This window comes from Molossus molossus, unplaced genomic scaffold (assembly GCF_014108415.1).
Source record: "Molossus molossus isolate mMolMol1 unplaced genomic scaffold, mMolMol1.p scaffold_m16_p_10, whole genome shotgun sequence".
NCBI classification, from domain to species: Eukaryota; Metazoa; Chordata; class Mammalia; order Chiroptera; family Molossidae; genus Molossus; species Molossus molossus.
Window position 1 is genome coordinate 28391266 of NW_023425345.1, and position 27568 is coordinate 28418833.

A 27568-nucleotide genomic window follows, 5' to 3' on the forward strand; every position below is an offset into this window, starting at 1 on the left:
GGGTGGACTTTGTTAAAATTACTACTGTAAGATATATTATGATTTTAAAATTTATAGATGTCTATAAGGAATAAAATATGACAAAATACATCCTTGTACAGCTATAAGAAAAATTTGATCAATTAGTGTTTTGGTGTCCCAATATACTACTCAGCCATAAAAAAGAACAAAGATTTGCCATGTATTACAACCTGCATGACCTTGAGGGTATTATGCTAAGTGAAATAAGTGAGATGGAGAAAGACAAATACCCTATGATGTCACTTATATGTGGAATCTAAAGAACAAAACAAACAAACAAATCAAAACTCACTGTATAGAGAACAGAATGGTGATTGCCAGAGGGGAGGGGTGTCAAGAGGTAGGTAGAATTGGTGGAGAGTATCAAGACATACAAAGTTTCAGTTATAAAATAAATAACTGATGCAGATGTAATATATAGCTTGATGAGTCTAGTTAGTAATTTTGTAGTGCATGTTTGAAAGTTGCCAAGAGAGTAAATCTTATAAGTTCTCATCACACACACAAAAACCCCACTACAATTTGTAATTTTTTTTTATCCTCACCCGAGGACACTTTTGCATTTATCTTCAGATAGAGCGGAAGGAGAGGGGGCGGAAGAGAGACAGAGAAACATCAATGTGAGAGAGACATATTGAGTGGTTGCCACCCATACAACCCCAACTGGGCCAGGGACAAACAGCAACTGAAGTACGTGCCCTTAGTGCGAACCGAACCCAGGGCTCTCTGGTCTGCAGGCCAATGCTCTAACCGCTGAGCCAAATCGGCCAGGGCTAAAATTTGTAATTATTTATGGTGATCTATGGTAACTAGACTTAGTGTGGTGACCATTTTGCAGTGTATACAAATATCTAATAATTAGATCATACACCTAAAACTAATATAATGTTATGTCAATTATACCTCAATAAAAAAATAAAAATTTAATTAAAAATAAGTTTGATATCAGAAATAGATGAGAATAAGTATGTATAATCCTGTAAAGACCATATTAATACAACTATTAAAATATGCATAGCATATAAGCTAAAATATTTACGATATATAATATATCTGGGATGTGCTTCAACATTATACAAGGAGGAACTGAGTATGCAAATAAAGAGTAGAGATAAAACAAGGTGGGCTGTGAGTTGACAATTGTTGAAGCTGGGACATGGGTACACAGGAGTTTCTTACACTAATCTCTCTTTGTGTAGGCGTGGTAAACATTATAAGAATTGAATAACAGAAACAGTTTTAGCTGTGAGTGGTTGGAATTATTGGATTTTTAATTTTTCTTCTCCTTGCTCTTTTTTACTTGGCACACTTTTCTACAATAGGAGATCATAAATAAACATCAAAGCTCATTTAAGTAAGAAAAGTGGTGACAGAAAACCAATATACTGTCAACACTAAAACTTTAGTTTCCTTCTCTATAGGCAGAGAAAACTTAGCTCCTCCCTTCCCACCCCAGAAAATGTCATTCCTGGTGTACCAGCTGTTTTTCACCCCAGTAAATGTACTTGTTCAACTCTTTTTTTTTTTTTTTTTAATTTTCACCCAAGGACATTTTTGCATTTATCTTCAGATAGAACGGGAAGAAGAGAGAGAGAGAGAAATATTGATGTGAGAGAGACACATCGACTGGTTGCCACCCACATGACCCCAACCAGGGCTGGGGACAAACTGCAAGATATTTTTTTTTTTATCCTCACCTGAGGACATTTTTCCATTTTTTGTTCAGGTAGAGTGGGAGGCGGAGAGAGGAAGAGAGAGAGAAACGTTGATGTGAAAGGGACACATCGAGTGGCTGCCACCCGCATGACCAACCAGGGCCGGGGACAAACTGACACCGAGGTACGTGCCCTTAGCGGGAACCGAACCCGGGTCTCTCGGGACCGCAGGCTGACGCTCTAACTGCTGAACCAAACCGGCCAGGGCTTGTCCAGCTCTTTTAAACCAACTTACTAATGTATAATGTAAATGCAGCAAAGTTCCATCTTGCATTCGTTTAGCATTTCTGTTTTACTTTCTGCGTGTCCTCCACCTGCTTCTATTTATCATCCCATAAACATTGAAAAATGTCCCTATCTGTGCTCTAGGAAATGTGTTGGGTGCTGAGGTTGAGGGTGGGAAAGGTAATAGGCACATCTTTCCTGGGTTTTAAACTAAGAGGGCAGAGAGCAAAGATATGCACAGTACTAAGGACAGTGCTAAACAGGCACAAATCCATATTGGAGATGAAGATGATGATGGTGATAAACAGAATACTGAAGATAAAGGCTTCAGATATTGGCGGCAAGGGGTTGTGGGTACCCCGTTTTCTCGTGCAGTGCTAATCATCAGCAGGAGCCTGAGGTCAAGCTGCAAGATTTTTCAGGAAGATGCAAAGGAGTATGAGAAAAACGATGAAGAGGCATTGGGAAGAAATGATTCACAGTTATAAAAAGGATTTGGCTTATGAACATGCTACTCTATATATATGAGGCGACAAACAATGGGCAGAAAGACTAAGTTGGCTGATTTCTTTCACGGAGAAAAAGCAGAACGTATTACTCTGCTAGTTAATTATTAATCCCATGCTTTTCTCTTGCTAGAACTTCTGGTGTAGTATATAATTCATGAGCACACTTTGCCAGCCTCTGCCTGCTGGTTAATCTCTCTTTGGTGTCATTTTAGTCGTTTTGAAAGCTTCCGGTTCCCTTTTATAGGACTTAGCGTTTCAAGTCCTTGGATCTTTATATTCAGGCATCTTCTTGCATGTTCCGATCTTTTTCAACTTTAGCAATCATCAACTTGATTTTTTTTGGGCTCATGCTACTCTTTTTAGCACACTATGCTATAGATATTATCAACAAATCTGCCACTCTAAAATTATCATTTTACTATGAAGGCGCAGTAGAAATTATTCAAAGTGTATGTAAAAGCTGGTCTTCTTGCCAATGAGAACTGAAATGTGCCTCCAGGTGGAGGCTGGTTGGTTCATGTTTGCAAAGATATCCCATCACAGCATATGCAGAATCTACAAATTATGGGGCCATCACCACCTTCCTGAGGCCCTGGTACTGGGGACTCATTGCTAGAAATTACTTTCACTCCAATTGTTTTTGAACAGTTAAAATGCCTTTATTATGTTTGCTTAAGAAATTATTTTGACCACGTGGAGAAGTACCACCGTCCAGAAAGTGGAAATTGATCTGATTGCCACTTCTAGGTCATTCTTCCTTTCTCATGTCTAAAAAGCTTCAGATTTGAATCTCAAAGCATCTGATTATATGACCTAATGTTTTCTTTTGTGCTGTTATCTGTCAATTTTTAGGCCATTTCCCCCTATTATTCAGTTACCAGCTCCATTCTCATCATCACACCCTCCAGTACCACTCCTGCCTTGATTCTTGGCAGTTTTAACATACATATAGGTTATCCTTGCAGCCTTCTGTTCTGCCAAATCTTGGTTTCTTATTTCTTGACCTTCCTCTTCAATGTCCTTGTTCACACTCTATGTTAGCCATTCATATCCATGGTCACACTCTGACCCTTGTACCCCAGACCAGGAGTTGGTCAGCTATAGTCAGGTAAGGTCCAGCTTGACACCTGTTTATAAATAAAGTTTATTGGAACACAGTCACATCCATTCTATGACTGCTCGTGTGTGGCAGTGTTGAGTAGTTATAACAGACTGGTATGCAAAACCTAACTATTTACTGTCTGACACTTTTCAGTAAAGGTTTGCCAACCCATGCCTTAGACTGACAAATACAACTGCTCCAGAATCTCAGTTTTGTGCACTCCCCTTGGACCACCACCTTCTATCTTCCCAGCTTGTTCTCTACTATTCGACCATACAAATGGGTGTACCCCTCCAGGAACTCTACTCCATTGTTTCTTTTATTATTTTCACTTCTTTTATGCCTTCATTTGCTCACTACTTTTTTTTTACCCAAGTTAAGTTTCATGGTCAATTATAATCATATTTCTTCTCATCCTCTCATTCTCTTGCTTAGCTCTTGCTTTCTAGGAACTAGACTGGCAAAACAATTCACTGTCTGCCTCCTCTGCCCCTATATCCATGCAGCCTAATGGATATAGTGGCTGAAAAACAACACCACCACCCATTACTATGTTGTCCAATTCATTTTAAATTCCTGCCCATAAACCTCAAATGGCCTCCTAATGCTTCCTGACAACATTCTATATCTTTCTAGTTTGTTCACTCTCCCATTGTCCTAGACCGCAATTTTATAATTCTGCATCTTACTTCACTAAAAAAATAGAATCAGCCAGAAGGGAATTTCCACAGAATCTTCACACTACATTTATGTACCCATGAGCTTCTGTACCTACATATTCTGCCTTCCAAACAGTTATCACTGATGAAGTATCCTTGCTACTATCTAAAACCACATTTTCAACTTGTAAATTAGATCTCATCCTCTGTCTCTCTCTCACTGTTATTTTCCCTCTCCCTGACACGATTAATTTTCCTTCTCTGATGAATTATTTCCACCAACATACTGTATGATGCCATTATTTTTCCTTCCTTAAAAACAAACAAACAAAAACACTTTTTTAACCTCATTCCTTTATCAACTACTGCTCCATTTCTTTGTTCCCCTTTGCAGCAAAATCCTTTGAATGAATTGTCTCCAATCTTCTCTTCCTGTAATCTCTTAAACATATTCGAATAGGCTTTTGTGCATCCCCATATTCTACATGAAAAGGCTCTTGTCAAAATCACCAATAACCCACAAACTGCTTAATACAATGGTCAGTTCTCACTCTTCATCTTGTTTCATCTACCAGCAGTGTTTGACACAGTCGATCACTCCCTCCTTTTAATATGTTTCTTTCCCATCCGACTGCTAAGATGTTACTCTCTTGGTTTCCTTCCTTTCTCACCAGTCATTCCTCTTCCTGCTCCTTCCATCCCTAACATTCTGTATTGTTTTCACAGAAGAACACATTTCAAATATTATTTATTGTGAAGTTGTGATGTACCAGAGTGTTTCACAGTTATGGTTTGACTGGGAAAATTGCTTAGCCTCCCTAAAATAAAGATTATTTTTTAAAAAGTAATAAAATTTATTGAGGTGGCATTGATTAATAAAATTATATGTTTCAGGTGTACAATTCTATAACACATCATCTGTTTATAATCCAAAGTCAAATCTCCTTCTGTCACCACATATTTGACCCCCTTTATCCTGTGCTATCTCCCTCCCAACCCCCCTTCCTCTGGTAACCACCACACTGTTGTCTGTGTCTATGAGTTTTTGTTTATTTGTTTGTCTTGTTTGTTCATTTGTTGCCTTCAGTTTTATATCCCATGTATGAGTGAAACCTGACGTATTTCACTTAGTGTGATATTCTCAAGGTCATTCCATGTTGTCATAAATGGCAGAATTTCATCTTTTCTTATGGCTGAGCAGTATCCCATTGTATATATGTTCCATATCTTCTTTAAGTCACTTATTTTCTATCTCCTTTGAACATTTCTCATCTTCTCTGGAATGTCTTAATGATGGAGTGCCTCAGGGCTCAGTTCTTTAATTTGCTTCTCTGGCTACTCGAACTTTCCAAGTACTGCAACTCCCTTGGTGATCTCAACTAGTCTTGTTGCTTTAAATACCACCAATGTGCTTATGACTTTAAAACTTGCATCTATCCCTTATCCCAATATTAAATTACAGACTTGGATATCTAATCCCTATTTAATATTTCTATTTGACACTTCATTCTAAAAATGTCCAAAACTAAACTCATGATCTTTTCCTCAAAGCTTGCTCCCCCTGTTGCCTTTCATGACTCTGTAGATGGCGACTCCGTCCTTCTAGTTGCTCAGGTCATAAACTTTTTTTTTTTTTTATCCTCACCTGAGGACATTTTTCCATTTTTGCTCAGACAGTTTGGGAAAGAGAGAGAGGAAGAGAGAGAAAGAGAGAAACATCAACGTGAAAGGAACACATCGAGTGGCTGCCTCCCGCACAACCCCAACCTGGGTGGGGACAAACTGCAACTGAGGTACGTGCCCTTAGTGGGAACCAAACCGGGGTCTCTCTGGACCGTGGGCCGATGCTCTAACCGCTGAGCAAAACGAGCTAGGGCTCAGGTCATAAACTTTGATGTCATTATTAACTCTTCTCTTTCTCATAGTCTGTTAGAGGTTAAACTAATTTTCAAGGTCACATTGTAGTAAGTGACAAAGCTGGAAATTCAAACAAAGTCTTGTGGTCCCTATCCCATGACCTCTGTAGTGGATAAGTCAACTGACTTAGCTGGACTTCAGCTTCCAAGGAGGGGTGAGCTAAGTGATTTATACTGCATGATCTGCCTATTGTGTATTGAACTACTATTGCTAAATTGTCAAGGATATCCTGACTGTATTCAATTATCACCTTTATTCATTACCTTTCTTCCCATTTAGACTACAAAATTTTGGCTGACTACTTCCAACAGTGTTTTGGGAAGAACATCAGGGAAGTCACAAACATTTGTATAGTGGCATTCTTTTATACTTTTTTGTATTCCTCATAGTGTCAAATGATAGCCACAACTTATAATCTCATAAAATAGTTTATTCATGCAAGATACATGCAATGAGATGATTTAAAATTATAAAAAAGAAGTTACACACACATGACTATAATTACCCAACTTTGTTTAATTTGGACTTTTCTCAATGAATTGCTTTGAGATGTATATATAATTATTAAATATATATATTTTAAAAATTTGAAAATAACTCTGAAGGTAATAGAAGTTTTTAGACACAAGGGAAATGATTAGAGTTATCATTTAGGATGATTATGTTAAAGGCTGTGTGCTGAGTTGATAGAATATGAGAGATACTGAAAGTAGGAAGATAGTTAGGAAGTTCCAAAAATAATCTTGGTAAAGTATAATTGGGCTTGAGTTACAATCAGAATTCCCACTTCAGGTAAATATGAGGAAGGTAGAAATATAAGACAATAGATTACACTGATACACACACACACACACACACACACACTACTATATTTCAAAAAGTTGTTGAAATATTTTGATGAATTTTAAAGTGACTAGTTTATTTAATAATGGCTATCTAGATAATCCAGAAATTTAATAAAGTAATTTTGAACCTGTCTTATGAAACACTAGTGATCGCACTTAATTTAGTGTAATTTAATTTAAAAACATTGAGGTGTCTGGAAAATTGTCTCACGTTTTCATTTCATTTACATGTTCATGGATTCTCAAACTACATTATAAATGTCACTTTTGGAGGAGGTATATATGTGAATTTGTCTGTGAGTGAGAGGGGGGAGGTAAGAAAAGGGAGGGTAGAAGAGAGATCTCATGAGTGCACTGGAGTTTTCGTGTAGGTTTTAGCCAAGATTTTCCTCCTTTCATGTCTCTGACCAAATGGTTACAGCTTGCAACGATGTTAGTAAATCCTTCATTTCATTTACATTCAGGCAGAATTAAGAATTGTTCTGTATGTGATAGAGAAATGAAGAAAAATTAAACATTAAAAAAAACCCAGGGTAATTGGTTTGTTCTGAAACAGGAAATTTCCAGGCAGTGACTAGATTGCCAACCGTCTGGGGTGATGTGTTCTGTGCAGAGACTCAGTATGTTCTAACATGAGGTGATAAAACTGTTACTCACAGGCTGGGCTGACCAGGGTTTCGGCCACTCCAAGTAAAACATACTGAAGAACCAGGTGGGAACAGGGCATGGAGGAAACGGTGAGAAGTTTGCCAGAAAGAGGTTGCTCCACCGACGGGAAGTGCTTTCTGTGTATTTCAAAGAAGCCAGCTGCCATCACAGACAATGCAGCAGAAAGATGTCCAGCGACTGAAGGAAAAGAATGCAAGAGAAAATAATATTAAAGCAAGAGCTCCAAATCAGTGTAAGTGACCATAGCATTTTTTACACATTGACTCTAGGAAATGTTTCCCCAACTTTTTTTTTTTTTTTACCCCGAGGATATTCAGGTGCCAGCTAACTGCTGTGTGACCGTCCTTTGCTCGGGCTCTGGTAGGCAGTGGCTGCATTGCCTCCCTGTTTCCTGACTTACCGGTTATATGGCCTCAGACAAGTTAATCTCATTATCACTTTCCTGAGCTCTAATGATGCCTGTTTCATAGGGTGGCTATGAGATTAAAGTAAAATAATGCACTAGTGTTATTATAAAGGTTCCTGGTAGCAATTAGCAGCAATTATTATTAAAGATAAAGTACCATATTTGAATTAAGGACAGACTTCCTACAATTTATGCTTAACTTTCATTGTTCAACAGTGAGAAAGATCTGAATCTGACTCCGGCTTCAAGGCTTTAGGATTTACAGTGGGTGTAAAACTGGCATTTGCACTGATTCCCATCATTCTCCTATTTGCCTCACGTGCCAGGAAGTACTCCCAGGCATTTAGGAGGCAATGGGTGAAGGCCTGGAGGTGGGGGGTGGGGTCAATGGGGGAGGAAGGGAGTACATCTGTAATACTTTCAACAATAAAGATAAAAAAAAAAAAATAAAGCAATAGTTTTGAACGTTTATTCTCAGATAAGATATGTCATTTTAAATAACTTTTTTAGCTATATAGAAATCAAAAGTGATTTGCGGGGCATTTAAAATAAAATTATCTCTTCATAAGTTTTTAAGAGTTATTTAAAAAATGGTTTTGAAATCATCTGTAAGCATTATCAGTCTTCAGTTGTCTGCCATTTCTCTAAGCTTTGCACAAAAAGTAAAGTAGCTATTAGAGAATTAAAGACTAAAATCTTCTGTTTAGAAAAAAATTATGAAAGGTGAGTTAACTAGGTAAATGTATAAATGGAGGCAATTATTCTAAAAGTGGTCTAGCTCTCGCTTTTAAGGAATTGTTTAGAAAATTTTGGTTGAAAATGAGTAGGGATTTTGTTATAGTTTATATCTTCTGCCACCATCCCATTTTTCAGTGTATCATTCATATTACTGGACTTAATTCTATCATTAAAGCATTGGCAACGTTTAGCTTGATGGAATTTAGTTGAAATTTAGAGATAGTCATATTTTGCTGATTTGCATAAAATTTCAGATAAGACAAATTTTTCAGTTCAGAAAAATCAATCTAATGTTTAAATAGGTTAGTGTTTGTTTTGGTTGATAGAGAAACTGATAGGTAAAATTTTTTATTATACCTCAGTATTTAAATGTATCCATATTATCTGTTCTTTACCGAGTTCCCAAGAAAATAAAAGGCATAAAAAAAGTGAGGCAATCTGAATAACAGTTAGAAAATTTGAGAAATTATTTACATATTATTACTTTAAATTGTTTCATAAGGGCCCATTCATAGTGAAGTAGAGATTTGGTTTTGTAAACAGCTCGTATAAAAAACATGAATTTCAATATTATCTACCTTTAAGGTAAAATTCATCACATAATTACATTTGGATTACTTGGTACATTACAGATTCATTAGAAAGAGAACTAATATGCCAATTCAATTTAATATTTACTCTGTTCTTGGTGTATACAAGACCTCACACTAGGTGCAGTTGGGGGATATGAGATGAATAATATCCGTTTTCAGTGATTGTGCACTTATATTCTATTGGGGAATATAAGAAGGAGAACTTATTTCTAGTTGGAGAGGTGAGAGGAATCACTTTATGCTTTAAAGGTAGAAGGGTTTGACTATGAAGAGATGAAGTCCTCAGAAATCACATGAGCAAAATCAGAGGTGTGGATGTCAGACAAACTTTCAGAATGGTGAGAAACTCAAGTTATAGGTAATTGGGAGAAAATAGAAAATGATCAGATCAGATCATAAGAAACATTTAATGTATTTTTAAGAAATTTTGAAATTAATGTGAAGATAATGAGATCATTGAAGATATTAGACACAAGTGAAAAGATCAGAATTATCATTTAAGATTATTATTCTAAAGGCCATGTGCTGGTTCATAGACTGGGAGAGATAGTGAAGGTTGGAAGATTGTTAGGAAGTTAAAAAGTAATCTTGGTAAAATATAATGGGAGTTTGAATTACAATCAAGGTACTCACTTCTAGAAAATACAGAGAGTATAATCACAATATATAATAGATCCCACTGAAAAAACCATGGCATCTGAAGCTAGCAACAAGGAGCCAGCAGATATCAATGTTGACCATGAGTCCAGGTGGGCGGTAAGACAGTTATGACAACATTACAGATAAGGCCCACAGTAAACATGGAGAAAATGAATTTGAGTTTAAGTTGAGTTAGAGGTACAAAAGGGTAATCTAAAGGGCAGTGTTCAGAAAACAATTGAAAATGTAAATCATTGGTCAGAAGATTGGTTGAGTCAAGAGAGAAAGATTGATGAATCATCTACACAAAATTGAAATTTAGGGTCAGGAAAAACTGAGAAATTATTGAGGAAGAAAAGAAGAGAACATCTAAGCAATGCCTTTAAAATATTTGCATTTGAATTGAAGGCAAGAAAAGAAAAAAGTAAAACCCCTGAAAGAAAGCTCAGAAAGACTGATAATGTCTAAGCAAAGGTTTCAAAGAGGAGGATACACAAAATGGAATTTGTTCTTTCCCCCTACTTCTCCTTCATTTTTCTGCATCATCTGCTCTAGCTCTTTTATGTACTCAAGGCAGGAATCTCGGGTCCCCTCTCTTTTCCCCTGCCTTCAAAAATACATAGTATTAAATTCTCTAGATTTTAGTTCCAAAATATATTATAAATTAACTTGCTTTTCTCCATAGCCACTGCCATCATTCTAATCCAAATTATAATTTTTAACCAACACAATGTGCAACAACACATTACATTCTGGTCTTCCTGTTTCCACTCTTGCCCACCTATAACCTATTACATAACTAACAGTCAGGGTGATCTTATGTAAATGCAAATTCAATACTACTCTCTGCTTAACTTCCTCCTGTGGGTTTCCTTACAGTTAGAATGAAATCCAAAATCCTTAACATGACCTGTATGATCTTGCCTGTTCTTTTTACTTTACTCTAATTGCTCGCTACTTTCTCTTCTCTGCTGCGGTTCCTGGTAGCAATTAGTAGCAATTATTATTATGGTTGAAAAGCCCTTCACCATGGCACAATAACTTGACATTTAGAGTATCACAGATAGAGAGAAGAGAGCTCCAGTTAGGAAAAGAGTTCATGAACACAGGAATGAGCATCAGAAGGGCATTGGGCTTCTCAATAGTCATTCAAGTCTCTGGATGACATTACAGCAATAGCTTTAAAATTCTGGAGAAAAATGACTTTCAACCTAGAATTGTATGTGCACCAATTAATTAAGTGCAAGGATAAAAAGAAAACTTTTCAATTATATAAGTTCTTGGAAAATATACTTCTTGTGTATTCTTTCTTAGGAAGTTGCTAAAAGATATATGTTAATAGCCCAGCTGGTGTGGCTCAGTGGTTGAGCATCGACCCATGCACCAAGAGGTCACTGGTTCGATTCCCAGTCAGGGCACATGGCCAAGTTGTGGGCCTGAACCTCAGTGGGGGCATGCAGGAGGCGGCTAATCAATGTCTATCTCTCCTTTTCCCTTCCTCTCTCTCTAATATCAATAAAGAGAAAAAAAAGTGAAAGAAAAGATATATGATAATAGAGGACAGAAACCAATAAAGAGGAGAAGTGGTAAGCTGGTGATCTGAAGAGGAGAGCACCAAGCAGCAGATTAGAGGAACACAGTCAAGACAGAGAACAAGGGTATGGAAGCCTGCAAGAAGATTTCCAGGAAGATGAGGAGCCTTTGGGACATTACCCTGTCTGTTTCAGCACTGGGGAAAAGTTCATGATAGCATAGTAAAACTGGCAGAGCAGTTTGAAAATTTAAGGAGAGCAATTTTTAACTAAACAATTGTTATTTAAGTATAGAAAATAAAATTTTATATGAGAAAATGGGTTCAAATTCTTTGGTTTTTGCCATGAGTTATTGTATATAACTGATCACTGACTTAAATAAAGTATATACTTATAATCATGTTATTTATTAACTTAGACAAACAACATACAGAGATTCAAAAATGGTTTGCCTCCGGGACTGACTGGGTGGTGGAGAAAGCTGGGGCTGGAGACTGTTACTTCTTATTAAATGGTTTTCAGCATTATCTGTTTTCTAAGCTAGCATGCCTCCCTCAATCCAAGATGCATGAATCAGAATAAACATGTTTTTATGTATCACTAATTAAAAAAATGCTACCAATTCATTATAATATGTAACCCAATTTTACAGATGACTTTATAAATATATATGTTTTTCTTTGGACTGACTCGTTGTATTCCCTCAAAATTCATATGTTGAATTTTGTGATTTTGGAGATGAGGCCTTTAAAGAGGTAATTCAGGTTAAATAAGATTATAAGGGTGGAGCCCAATTTATGTATGGCTGGTGTCCTCAGAAGAAGAAAAGACACGAGGTCTGTGCACACACAAAGGAGAGGCCACACGAAGAACACAGTCAGAAGGTGGCCATCTGCAAGTCAAAGGAGAGAGGCTTCCCTTGGGAAAGAGCAAACCAGCCTATACCTTGATCTAGGATTTGTACCATCCAGACTTGTGAGAAGTACATTTCTGTTGTTTAAGCCACCTCGTGTATGGTGTCTTGTTATGGCAGTTAGAAGACTAATACAGGTTATGTGCAAGTATTAAACAGAAATTAAGTGGCTCAAATTACCCAAATCATATTGTCCATGATAATCATATGAACTTTAAAGAAAACGTCGAGCTGGTTAGGAATACCTTTTTAACTTTCTTTGCTTTTTTATTTTAGAATTTGAATTCTAGCCTGGCCAGTGTGGCTCAGTGTTTGAGCATCGACCCATACACCAAGAGGTTGCCATATCGATTCCCGGTCAGGACACATGCCCATGTGTGGGCCCAATCCCCAGTGGGGGGCATGAAGAAGGCAGCCAGTCTGTGTTCTCTCTCATTTTTTTTTATCTCTCTCTCCTTCTCCCTTCCTCTCTCTCTAAAATTAATAAAGAAAAAAATTAAAAAAATTTTTTTGAGTTCTATGACAATCTTCTATAATACCCCTCATTCTAACTAATTCAGATTAATCTAGGTAAAAATGTCATGTCCACTTACTCCCCTCTCCCACTTTTTTTTTTTTTTTTTTAGTTATCACATGTGCTATGTAAAAAGGCTTTTATATTATCCAGAAAAGTTTATAACATTCGGGGCAATAGTTTAGACAAGAGATCAGCAAATTTTTTTTCTGTCAAAGGCCAGTGATAAACATTTTAGTTTCTGTGGGACAAAGGCAAATTCTGAAGTTATGTAGATACTTATGTAACAAGAAATAGAATCCATTTCTACATTTCTCAATGGAATTTCGAATAATTCTTTTGGGGAGTGATGCAATTTCATTTAATTCGTGTTCAAAGTTATTTTTTCTTATCATCAAGCCAATTGAAATCGTTCATCTGTTAAAATAATCGTTAGCTTACAGACAGTCCAAAAGCAAGTGGAGGGCCAGATCGGGCCCATGAGTGCAGTGGTTAAGTCGTCAGCTTTTATAACCAAAACCTGACATTCAGCTCTGACCTGCTGAGAAGTGCGGCCATTTTACCTGGGTCAAGGCTGCCTGTACACAGGTATGAAATGTGAGGGAACCATCTTTTGGCCTCTTTCTCTGTCTTTGGTGCAAAGTGTCGTCCCTGACCAGTAACAAAAGTATCACCTGGGAGCTGGTTAGCCAGGCAGATTCTCAAACTCCACCTTACGAGAACTGCACTGGATCTGCACTAAAATAAGATCCCTGGAAGATTCCTATTTGTACACATTTGACTCTGAGAAGTACTACTCTGGCGGAGAGCACTCTGAGAACTGATCTAGCAAAATCCAATGAAAGACAGTTCTCCAGACAATTTCAAGCCAAGCACAAATATTTAACTTATTTCTCCAGACGTTTTCAGGCAAAGCATATTTTACCTGAAGGATCTAGATAACTACATTTGCTTTTTATATGCTACTGCACTCTGGTGCCAGTGAAAAATGACATTTTTGAAATTCAAAACAAAGTTTGATTCTAACCTAAATTTAATCCACTCCATTTTTAGTCTTAACTTCTATGAGATCATAACTCGTCCAAAGCAGAGTGCAGTTTATCAGAATGTACACAATTTAAACCTCTAGCGGACCTGTATTTACAAGATAAAGCACATAGTTCCAAAGGAGATATTATACTCAGATAAATAATGTATGTTTTAATATTGACTATGTGGTTGTAGACAAATCTATAAGAGTATTGAAGCTCTTATAGTTTATTCTATTATCTTATTCTGTAATAATTTTTCAAATTAGAACACAATGAAATAAAAGAAAGGCGAAATTTATTCAAATATTAAGGTTGCATTTGCCATTTCGTACTGAAGCAAAATCTCATACTAAAAAATAGAATTGTTAAGATTCTTCAGTTACTGGCTACATTTACTCACTGAGAAAACCATGGGTTTTTTATGGGTAGTCTGATGTATGAGTCTCCGATATGTAACACAACCATAAGTATGAAATTCTGTTGAGTTCATGAGAAATTATCCTTGGATCCATGATTCTGGCAAATTCCCAGAACAGGAAACTTGCTCATGTGAGAATGTACTGGTATCCATAAACCACTCGCTGACAGACAGCTATAACGTTATTGTCCTATGTCTCTGCTGCCTTTGTGGAAGGTATTTCTCACCCACTATTAGAATGGCATGTGTTTTTTACTTTTATTGTTTCCCCGATTAGTGATGTATTTCCCTGTTTGAACTGAGCTATCCATGTTCTGTCTTTTCTTTCTTTTTAGACTACTGGAATTTATTTCAGGAGATTCAACTTCAGTTTGTGTTTTAGTTATTTATTTTTTATTTTTTTTATCCTCACCCTACGACATTTTTCTATTTTTTGTTCAGATAGAGTGGGAGGGAGAGAGAGAGAGAGAGAAACATTGACGTGAAAGGGACACATCAAATGGCTGCCACCCGCACAACCCAACCCGGGCCGGGGACAAACTGCAACCGAGGTACGTGTCCTTAGCGGGAACCGAACCTGGGTCTCTCTGGACCACAGGCCAACGCTCTAACCGCTGAGCCAAACCGGCCAGGGCCAGTTGGTGTTTTAATTTCTGAGAAAGAAACAGGTAGCTCATCAGATACATAAATGCATATATATCATCAATTATTGCTTCAGATAGTGTACTAGATGTTCTACTTCACCTCAAATATAATTACAGTGTTGACATCAACTCTAAAAATAAGGATCTGAGAATATTAAAATGTTTTAATTAAACAAATGAACTATTGAACAAATGAGTTATTCAGACTAGATATTTACATGCTACTTCTTTTAGTGGTCACAAAATTCATTCTATCAGATATTTGCAATCGCTTTACACTGTGATATTTCTGGGAAAAAACCTATCAGTTCTAAAACTAGAATAGAGAAAAAGTAGTTTTGCCGAAGTAATCCTATTTTCGGTGAAGGTGATTGGATTCCTGACTCGATTTTTAATTTACCAAGCACCTTGGTTCCAACCAAAAAAAGAAACTTTTATCACTGCCAATTATTAAAACTAGAAAAAGTTACTAGTTATGTAAAAACTGACCAACACCTTGGCTATACTTACATCATACAAGACTTTGAGTTAGAATTTGAATTTGTAAGTTTTTATTTTAAAGACGACGGTCTGACAGATATTTAAATGTACTTCAACCACATTTCAATCTAAATGTCATTTAAAAGCCAAGATCATTGCTACCTACGGTGTTGTACACTTCTGCTTTGTGTAAGGCTTAATAACACTCTTAATTAGGCTAATTTTAGTCAGATTAATACTTGTGTGTGTCAGCACTAACTACTAAATGCCACATACTGCAGGATTTTAATTAATGCTAAACAAAGGAAATACTCACAATGTAAACATTTTTGAACTGAAAAAAGCTAAAATGAAGCATGTCTAATCATGGCATACGGATAAATCACAGTGATATCACTGACTCTAAATTTTTGGTGAGTTAAGGTTGACTTTTAAATAAATAAATCCCTTCGTATATAATGTTAGAGAAAATACAGTCTTGATAAAACACTCTGAGCATATCAAACCTTTGTCTTTCACAGTTCTGGAAGTTTGGGAGGTTTTTTAAATAGTTGGTACTGTGATATGCTTCTTGATTTCTTTAAGTGATAAACTCATGAATGTCATATCTTGAACCAGAAACTCCTCTTTCCTTGCATTGTTTATAAGATAGATTTTAAAACAAAGTTTATTTTTTCCTTATTAAGTGAGATTTCCCCATTCCTCAGTCTTGGCTTGGGCTGTGGTTATCTACATCAAACTTAGACATCGGCATTGTCTGCACCATCAGCCTCTGTGAACACGGTAGTCCCTGGAAGGGGCATGACCGAGTGGCACGGAGTGGGTATCTAAGGAGTAACAGCCCATTGTGGTGACAAATACTTTTTTCATTCACTTAAGAGCCTTATTTGGAAATAACAATAAGGATACCAAATTAACACAGATAATTTAACTTACACAATCTAACAGCTATATATAGCTGGTAATACTAATACTACTATTACTACTACTACTAATAATAATGGTGATGTAATGGCCTAAGAATTAGAATATCTGAATTCAAATGACACATTATCTTTGAGACCCTTGACCTATCAAATGCTGGTTTATCATGAGTTTAAATGGGACATATTATATTAAGGGTGCCTATGTTCAAATTAAGAACTCATAAATGTTTGTTCATAATTTATACACATATATCACTCACATTTTTAAGGTACTTGTGTACAAAGTGACAGGAAATTTTAATATTAGACTAATTCACGTATGTCAGTTGTGATTAAAAAAAACACCCTAGGTTTGGGCTTATTTATCGTGATGAAACATAAGTTTTATAATCATAAGCAGAATACAGAAAACTGAAATACACATCTACTTAAAAGGATGCATATCATCATCCTTCTTTATATTCCCATAGCAAAATATTAAGCAATGGAATGATCAAGTCTGTAAGTGGACAAACGGATGGAGTCTGGTTCAGAAACAACTGAATTCAGGATTCTGTACACAGCGGAGTAGGGCTCAGTTTTCTCAAATGAGTCGTGGTTTTTCTTTTGCTGCCCAACAACTCCGTTACCAATCTTGAAGGGAGTCACTAATTCATTAACATCAAACAATATATCCGATAACTCTGTCAAACTTGCCTCTATCCAGAAAAAGTATTCTATCTTTTTTAAAGAATAGACACAATTTCTAATATGCAAGATTGGAGAATTGTTCAAGAGAAAGTGACCTGTGTTTAAAATGAATTTCAGATTTCGTGTTCTCAGGCCATGCTGTACAGCACATTTTTCTTGAAGAAGCCCAATTTAAGAAATTTTTTTGTAAGTAAGCAAAACTGGACGTTCAGACTGGATTTTTATGGTACTTGTATACCAGACTGCAAATCGTTTTGGCATTTCACAATATACGTTTACCTCCACGCTGTCTTGCATTCATTCTGTTTTAATAACGTACTTGCTGAGAGTATGTACAATGTCTTACTTTTCTTTTGTATCTTAAATATTGTTGGGCATTCACTAAATACTGGTTTGGTGACTTCTACATTGGCACACACACACACACACACAACTTTTTAAGATTTAAGGATTGTCAAAACCTATTAATATTTATAGTTTGCCTAAACCTAATATGATGAATAATGTCTGGGTTTGGCTTAGGAAATAAATCAGAAAAACGTATGTACTAAAGGCCTCTATAACTGAAGACGACAAGATAAGATAAACTAAGGTGAGGTTAGTTACTTTGAGTTCTTTCCAAAAACAAATCGACCCTGTGATGTGCTCTGGAATAATCTTGCTGATGGCACTGTTAAATCACAGGAAGCACACACATTAAAATGTAACTTCTATAAACAGAGCAACACCAAAAAATATACTAATGGGTTACTGGAAGACTGCACAGTCCCCACAGATCTCTAAGAAGGAGGAATTAAGAATAAGAACAGGTTAACAAAGAGAAAAGAATCTTTAAAATGCCTGGCCCTGACTATTTCAATGGAATTATTTCTCAAGTAGACAGTAAGACATCAGGTTACCATTTTGTGATCATTCTTAAGAGTTTGCAAGTCCCTTAAGGGTTTAATTCCCAGTCAGGGCACATGCCCAGGTTGTGGGCCCAATCCCCAGTGGGGGGCATGCAGGAGGCGGCCAATCAATGTTCTCTTTCATCAATGTTTCTATCTCTCTTTCCCTCTCCCTTCCTCTCTCTCTAAAATCAGTAAAGAAGAAGAAGAAGAAGAATAAGAAGAACAAGAAGAAGAACAAGAAGAAGAACAAGAAGAAGAAGAAGAAGAAGAAGAAGAAGAGAGTTTGCAAGTCCCTTTGCTTTCCGTTTATGCCTACCGAAGGATTGCAAATGATGACTCAACAGTATCTAATGTTAAGAGAGCTTTCACAATGTGTCAGGACTATGCTTCAGGCACTGATGTCATCCTGAGTGATTTCAAAAGTCTTACAGAACAGAGGGACCCAAAGTTTACCTAGGGTGTGCCCCTCAATGACAATAATAAGTGAATGAGAAGACTAGTTTAGGTGGTTTTTCAAAGTCACCCAGGAGCACCTCAGTGACAGAGCAAGGGCAGAGGTCCAGATATCAGATTCTTAGGCTGATCCTGGTTTTACTAAACCAGCACTGACCTCACGTCATTGCCAAGGGACCCCAGCTAGGGTCATGCAAAGTGATCACAATGAGCTTCAGCTCCTTCTCACCCATTTTAATCAGAACATTTATCTTATGGTCCATTAATTGTGTTGTAAGTGAGACATCCTAAATCTTTTTCTTTTTGCTAAAAAATGAGAGTAGAGCTTTGATGTTCTCAACCATAACAACAACAACAACAAAATGGTAATGACGTGAGGTAAAGAATGTGTTAACTAACTCTACTGTGGTAAATGTTTCACAATATGTATACCAAAGCATCACACTGTATACCTTAAAATTACACAATGTTATATGTCACTTATATTTCAATAAGCTGGAGAAAAATGTTGGAAAATTCTTGCTATATACCTTACTATTTGAAAAAGTACTATATTGAAGCTGTTAATTAAAGTACTAATTTTTAATAAATTTTACTACTGGTTTAGAAGTTGATGCCTCCCAAGTATAGACTCACATTATTCTTTGGGTTCATTAACCGCATTAATGAACAACATTCTCAACATTGACTTTAGACTGAGGACCACCTCACTTAAAGATGGATAGGCCATTTGGTGGTACTGGAAGTGTCACCATGTCTTTCTATCAGGTGTATTTACTGAGGAAGCATAAAGAATGGGAAGAAATGGGACACTGATATTTCATAAAGATGACCTGTTATCACTCTCAAATTCACCTTCTACCCAATTTGTCAAAATCAGACTTTCCTGTAGAACATATAAGTGTATTTTTATTTTAAAAAGTTGCAAATAATTCACTGGTGATGGTAAATTGTACTTACGAATGCATGTCAACAGAAATGGTCCATCTCTCTTAGAAGGAAATAGACAGGTGCTGAAATATTTCATACATGGAGCCAGAATTAATACTGGTAGAATGCTGATGACATTCATTACTGCAACTGGCAGGAGAAATCCATCCAAATTCAGGTTGGAATTCATGGTCTGCAGATAAAATCCTGAAGGAATCTGTATTTGAGGGGGCAAAGGAGTCGCGCATTAAGGCAGTGGTTTAACTTTGGAGAAAGAGTCCTGCAGCGGATGCCTTGTTCTCTGTGACAGATGATCTGAATATTCTTTAAGGTCCCAATTATGAGCTGTCGAAGGGCAGGAGGAACTCTGTTTATTCTACTGACAACACTACTGATTTTTTATGGAGAAATCTTTTGTCATCTAGCCTATCTTCTTAACTTTCCTATGACAAGTAAAAGTGGCCCTAATTCTGTGCTTAGACATAAGAAATCAAGTAACTTAAGGTTCCCATATAGCTTTTTTTTTTTTTTTTTGGAACAATAAAGCAAAAACAAGTAGAGAGTATTTAGAATGTTTGTTTTCATCTTGATGAAAAAAGTTTGGGGTTAGACTAGATCCTTTAATTTTTTTTTTAGAGAGAGAGGAAGGGAGAAGGAGAGAGAGATAGAAACATCTATGTGAAAGAACATCGACTGGCCACCTCATGCACACTCCCTACTGGGGATCAGGCCCACAACCTGGGCATGTGCCCTGACTGGGAATTGAACCAGTGACCTCTTGGTGCAAGGCTCGATGCTCAACCACTGACCACACTGGCCAGGCTAACTAGATCCTCTAAATAGCATATAGTTTAGAAGTATGATTTTTTCTTAAGAAGGGCCTATGGTGGAAACAATACTTGTTGGAGACTGAGTTTGTGGGCTCCCTGGATTAGATTCATTCCTAACATGAGCCAAACAACATGAGAAAAAGGAAGACATATGTGTGGCTTTACTCTCCTTTTAAGTCAATTGTGTGGCACTAGAGGACCAAATAGGGAACTACATGAAAAAGGTTTGTATACTAATGTAGCAGATAAGAAATTAAACAAACACACAAGCAAAACCTCCTCAGCCCCACCCCAAGCTCTCAAAATCTTGTTAGAATTTCTTCATTTTTAAAATAACCTGAATACTAACTAAAGCTCTAACCCTAATTTGGAGCCTCTTCATATATTCCAAATGTGTTGTTATGTTATAATATCAGAACTAAAGCCCATTGTCACAGAAAAAGGGGGCCTCTCCACACTTTTCTAGTTTATGAGTTTCGCTGGAATAATCACATCTTTATCATTATCATTAGCAGGACACAGTATTTCTTTCATTCCCAGTGGCATATAAAGCTACTCAGTGGCTTGGAGAGAAAGTCAATCCAAGTCTTGTCCTTGAGGAATGGATCCTCCAATTTTTCTTGACAGTGCACTGAACTACCTTAAGATTCCTGCCTTCCTGCCATCCTGGGAGAGCAACCTTGCTCGAACATCCACATGACAACTTCTTGTTTGAAACCTTCACTAACCTCTTCTCTATTACCAATTGTGCAATTTGAGAGGGTCTAGGGGATTCAGAGTCATAAGTCAGTACAGTTATTAACGAGTCCACCAATTGTGAAATGAGCCTATTGCTAAGTTAACTGCTTAAACCCAGAAGTGGACCACAATTCCAATGAGAATTTTTTTTCTATCTGTATGAATATCCCGGTGATAATTTATTTTCCAATCTTTAATTTGCACCATGGGGTTGTAAATAAGGATTGTTTAGATTGGGTACAGATGGCAAGAGTGAAGGGAACATTAGCTAGTTCTGCCCCAGTTCAATAAAAGTGTTAGGCATGTTTCACCCAATCAGAGGAAAATGAATGATGTTTTTCAAAAAAGTACTGGCGACAAAACCACTGTAAGACTAAAAGGCTCCCAGCACTACCTGGAAGTTTCTGTTACTGATTTCAAATGAGAATTATTGTTAATAGAAATAAAGTTATTATCGGCATGAATCACAGACACGGAAACCTGTTAACTTAATAATGTGGCCAATGTACTATTAATCTTTAGTGAAGCAATATTAATATATTGCCTAATCTAAGAAAAGGCTCCAGTGTCTTGAAAGCTTGAAATCATTTCTGCTTCTGCCTCAAGTTCTGAAATCATCCCCTTTTAAAATTTTAAATACTTTTATTTCAGACAAGCCTCCAAGTATTCAGAAATAATTGCTGTCAATAGAGATTCATTTTCACCTTTGCATGGCCAGTAATGTCAAACGGCAACTTCATCGGCTTTAATATCAACATATTTTAAATGTATGTCTTGGAACTGAAGGTCAATAATGGCTACTAAATTTAAAATATGAAATTCTATGATGTTTTATTCTTGGTTCTTTGATGATCTTTATATCGGTGACTATTTCTTCTGGAGGCAAAAATCTAATTCCAGCCTATCCCAGTGGAAGTTTCCTTTGTCTCTCTTGAGAAATACATTCTAACTATTTTCTTTGAAGTTTCTAACAAACATGATGGTATATAATTTGGAACCTATATAGTCTGTATCAGAGAGGCATTGTGGGTAATACTGTGGATGTTGATCCCAGCCCTGAGTTAGGATTGGGAGCTCTGCAATATATAAGTAGGAGGACCTTGAACGAGTTGCAAGTCACTTAATGTCTCTGTGCCTCAGATTTTGGGTGCTAGTATGAGCTATGTAGGCTTGCTGTGAGGATTAAATTAGGTACTATGAAATAATCTTTCAGAAGCTATGAAACATATAGGTTATCAATAAGTATTAGTTTTTGTTCTTTGCAATAAAATGGGCATCTAGATTTGGTGAGATGCTTACAACTTAGTTTATCAGAATGTATTGTAATTTAGGTCAAATTAAAAAATACAACATTTTTCAGAGAAGGTTCAGTCAAAAGAAATATTAGGTATTACTACATTATGAAGTTAAAAATCAGTAATTTGTGTTATTTGCAAGGAAAATTCAAGAGTAGCTATGAATCACAGTAATTTTGCACTCATCTTTAATTTCTTCATTCTAAAACATTTTCATGATGTTAATTAACATATATATGGGTAATATTTTGGGGGTTTTGTGCCAACTACTGTTGCGGAGTCAGGAGGGAATTTGAATCTGCTCAGTCAGCCTAGCTTTCATGCCTTGTTTAGAACAAGGGTCATCAAAATTTTCTGTAAAGGATCAGATAGAAAATATTTTCACAAATGGATTCTATTACAGCTACTCAATTCTGCTGTTTTTATGCATAAGTAGAACACACTATGACAAACAAACAAACAAGAGTAACTGTGTTCTAATGGATCTTGACTATGGACACTGAATTTTAAATTTCATGTAATTTTCATGTGCCACACAATATATATATATTTTTTTCAACTATATAAAAATGTAAAAGCCTTCATATTTTATAGGACAAACAAAAAAGGCAGTGGGCTGGATTTGGCCTGCAGGCTGTAATTTGCTGACCCTGGGTTTAGAGAAACAAGCATTATCCTGAGTCACAAGCTATATTCTGCATTTCCTTTCACTGCTATTAATTGTGTGAACTAGTGATCTCCTTCAAAATCACTTGATTTTTCTGAGCCTTAGTTTCCTCTTCAACAAATGAAGTAGTTGACTAAGTTAATCTCTAAGTTTCTTTTCAACTCTGTTTACCTGTGATATGTCAATATAACTCACTCATCAGCAACAAAGATAGTCCCAAATTTCTTCAAAAACTTTTGTAATCATTTGATACATGAGACTATATTAAGAAATCATAACATTTTTTTCATAGTATGTTAGTCTTTGAGAATTACTACATCATAAAAATTTTAAATCTCATATATTTATAAACGATACTTTGGACTTAGTGTTTTTCCTCTGATGTCTCCACAGCACAGGAACTGATTCACCAAGGAACTGAGAGTGGGTAGGGAGAGAATCACTCGCTCATTAGTACTTATACTTAAGAGTATAGTGGGGGTGGTACTCAAATCAGTCACTTTAGCTACTTGTTAGCAGCAGTTTTTAAAGGCTTAATGAGGAAGAAGGCAAAACCTTTGGCTAAAGGGAGCTTGGATAATTGCTCATAGATCTCATTTTTGTTTGCTGCTCTTATGCTTTATAACTACAGGCTCTGAAGTATTGTCTGCACCTACTAACAGACATTTATAGCTCCACAGGAGAAACAGCATAGGGAGCTTCTCCTCAGGTATGCCTCTACCTGACCCCACTTAGCTCTTGAAATTAGAGTCTGTAATGATGAGAAGCATTTACAGTTTAACTGTCCGAAGAAATGTATGGGAAGCTCTTATTCGGATAAGAGTAACTGTTTATTTGTTAACAAACATGCAATTATTGTATTGTTCTTGGGGGGAGTACTAATTACCTTCCTTACCTGCATAATACACAATTTGTAAAGAGGCTGAAAAGCAAAGAGAGGGAGAAGGCTGAAGAAATATTTTGAGTCTTCCACATGGAGCTCACTGTAGCAGCCACCATTTTTTTCCTTGGCGTGGTCTAACCAGTTTGTCAAATCTCTACAGCGATGGCAGTGGCGCAGACAGCATGTTTTCAGTGCATTCACAAACACCCCAAAGGTTGTCAGGAGGGAGCAACCTGCAAATAATTGGAGATAGTATGTGTTAGTAAAGGAATTGTTCTTTCGTTTCCAAGATGTCAATCAGAAAGATGACAATGGTGCAGATGAAGGACAGTAAAGTGACTGGGATGGCTTTGGCACCCACGGGGTTGAACTCAAAGGAACAAGTGCTGACAAGGCTGCTGGCATTCTGGTGACCAGCCCAAGGTGGTGCTTGACAGCTGATGTAAGACATGAAAAAGGTAAGATCAACGGGAACATATTAAAAAGGAAAGAAAGGAGAAAAAACACCAAAGTTAAAATTTTAGAATCTCTCAGAAGTCTCTAACTTGAACTCATTAATGAATAAGACAACTTGAACTTTTTTTAACAGCCTTAACACAAAGAACTGGTCCAAGTTTTTAAAGTATAAAGTGTTATATAAATAATCTTCACTTTTCTTGTCATGTAGAAGGTGGTTTCTTATTTAGACATGGAGATGAAGGGAAACGTGTTCTCTGCTTTGACTTTCTCCTTGAATTTCAGACATAAGGTGAAACTTTGAACTCTTCAGATGGCTTTATACGTGTTGATAGTGTCACTAAAAGTTCAGATTGGATTAGTTGGTTTTTGACTTTTCCAGTCGTTTCCCCTGGGTTTTTGTGGCTGTCGCTTTAGAGTCAGGAGAATTTTATTGCTTTAGATGTTTGCAGTCCTTACTGCTAATGATTTGCAGCAGCATTGTTGCTTCTTTTATGATTCAGATTCCACCTTTTCTTTGACTCCATTAGGGTTTCCTGATACAATGACAGATAGAAGACCCCTGTTCTGTTAACAGTTCAGTTGTGCTATCATGATTGTTACAACTTTTTATAGAACTCCTTTGACCAGATAAATCCTTCCACAGATTACATAGACACCAAATCATAGTTTCAGGATAAATGGTAAAGTAAATGTGAAAACGTCTGAGTTTCTCCAAAGAAGGCTGCTACAAAAACTCAATAGTTTGGTTGTCATTTTGATTATGTTCAAGTTTCCTATAATAAAATTCTAGATGGAATGCATTCTAACCAAGTTCATTTAAATGCCATAGAATTTTATATTTAAATAGAGAATATTAATATTTCTTTTTATGGTTAGAGAGTGATTACATTGATCTGACCTGGTCTTTTTTTTAAGGGTTGTAATAGACCTATTTTGTCGGTCTTTGATTAATTGAGGAAGCTGGGGGCCTGGTAATTGAATATGGAGCCTTTTACCTCTAAGTCACTGAATCAAATCCAGCCCAAATTGTTAGTGACCAAGAATGATTACAGCAGTGGCTCTTTGGTGGCCTCTGTGAAGTGTGTTGAGGTCAAGTGGAAGTATGTTTGGTAATTGCTGACAGGAGATGGGTTCATATCTATAGTCACTATTGTCTTTTCTTAGTTACTATTCCCAGACATAAATAAAAGGCCCAGGAGCTGGAAAGGACAAAGGGACAGAAGCACTTGTGAGTGGCCAAGGTTTGTATTTCTTAGGGAAAAAGTAATAGGTATATCTCTTTATTATTGTAGAAAGAATTGCTCAACTATGAGAATTTCCTGGCTATTTCAATTAGTTTGCTTAAGGTTTTAGTAAAATGAGAACTGAGAATGTCCTGATGAACAGTCTAGAGACCCTACTTAAACAGGTCTGGGCTAGGAGGCTTACCTTTCTGATATTTCCTTATGATGTTGTCTGTATTTCTTATCAACCTGTTCTCTGTTTAACTCTTGTGAAACAGTGCTGTGTAGATTGTAGGATTACTATTGTCATTGATTCAACTTACTCTGTGCTTTCAAACATACTTTGCTATTAAATTACAACCATTTGCAGGATGAGAGACTATTTCCAAAGATATTTTTCTTAATTTTTTCTTCCTATATTTCAAATTGAAGTACTTTATTCAATATTTGTTTTAAAGTCAGTATTTTTTTGGTATAAACAAATCACTATTTATTGTAAGATAATCTGGACCTGCTCTTATGCATCATAAGTTGATACCTATAATTTTATTAAACATTTAAATATCACTATCATATTATTTCTAAAGAGAGATATCTTAGATTAGTGCATCTTAAACTGGCTGTGTTAAAAGATCAGTTTTTAAAAATAACGTTCTTAACTATCATGGTCAATACATTTGTGAAATGAGATAAAAATAAAATAGCAAAAGAATAAAATAAGAAGTAAGAACATATAAAATATAAGTCCTTATATTTTTATTATTAGATTCAACCAACATAAAATGCAACTTCCCTTGAACACTTCTACACATTTTCTCTCAGTGTCTGCATACCAGTAACCCACAGTTTACTGACCAGCTCTGCTCCATGGATCAGGTTTGAGCAGCACTGGCTTCCACTGAATATACACTTTGAAGAGTGAATTTATTTAAACGAGTAAAATTGTATCTAATGTGGTGATATGAAACAACAAAAACAAAATGGTTAAGAACAAGAAATGATTAAGCATGGACGAGTTCTAGAACTTGAGTCAGCTCTGCAAGTGCTCATACTTGATGCCAAACAAATGTGAATGTAATTGTTTATTCATTTAACATATTTATTAATTATCTACTGTGTGTCAGAGACTTCTCTAGGCCTTAAAAACATAGCAGTGAACAAGACCAACAAATCCCTGAGTTTTCTTTCTGGGGAATATTAGGCAAATTCAATGATAAAAATAAAATAGATAAGCGAGGGACGCGTTGTGGGGTTTGGTGTAGAGGAGACTTTAACAGTTGAAATTTAAACTGAGGATTGAACAGACTAAAAGTAAGCAAAGAGCCTTGGGGAGGAAGCATCTGCCAGGCATGTCATGAGCTGGGAGCAGTGCAGGAACAGTGAAGGTCAATGAGGCAGTAGCTCGGTTAGTGAGAAGACTGGGAGGAGACGAGGTCCAAGAGTTGGTCAGGGGTCAGACGTTAGTTTAAAGTAAGAAGCTTGGATTTTATTTTCAGTGTTATTGGAGATCATTCAGATGTTTCATGCAGACTAACGATAACATATAATGTATATATTTTTAAATATTTACTCTGGTAGCTGTATGGATAATAGATTTTAGGAAACAGAGGAGAAGCTGGAAGACAGGCATAGCAGTCGCAATGAAGAGAAGTGAACAGGATGGGATGTGTTTTTTAACAATCAATGGACATTTCCGATGTGTAGAGAGTTTGAAGAAATGAGAAAATTGAGAATGGCTACTCTTCCCACATCCCGCATCCTCCTAAACAACTGGGTGTTGGTGACTTACATTGAGATGGAAAAGACAAGAAAGGAGTCAGTTAGAAGTTAGAAGAATCAAGAGTTGAGTGTTGGTCAGGTTAAGTTTGAGACTATTGGATAACCAAGTGAAAATGTTGAATAGGAAGTCAGATATGTGAGTTTTAAGGTGAGATGAGAAGCTGCTATGAAACTGAGTGCTTGGGAGATTGTTGGCACTGACACTATGGGACTAGAGGTTGCTTGAGGAAAGGGG

General features: G+C 36.5%; 1 protein-coding gene across 1 annotated transcript in view; it reads right to left on the reverse strand.

Moving 5' to 3' along the window:
* Positions 1 to 27568, reverse strand: part of SLC15A5 (solute carrier family 15 member 5) — a 79144-nt gene that overhangs the window by 27082 nt on the left and 24494 nt on the right. Inside the window, exons 4-6 of the mRNA XM_036250723.1 lie at positions 23885 to 24105; positions 19490 to 19676; positions 7651 to 7839 (exon numbers count right to left, since the gene is read on the reverse strand). Of these exons, the coding sequence (XP_036106616.1) occupies positions 7651 to 7839; positions 19490 to 19676; positions 23885 to 24105 (597 nt within the window). The remainder of the gene's footprint in view (positions 1 to 7650; positions 7840 to 19489; positions 19677 to 23884; positions 24106 to 27568) is intronic.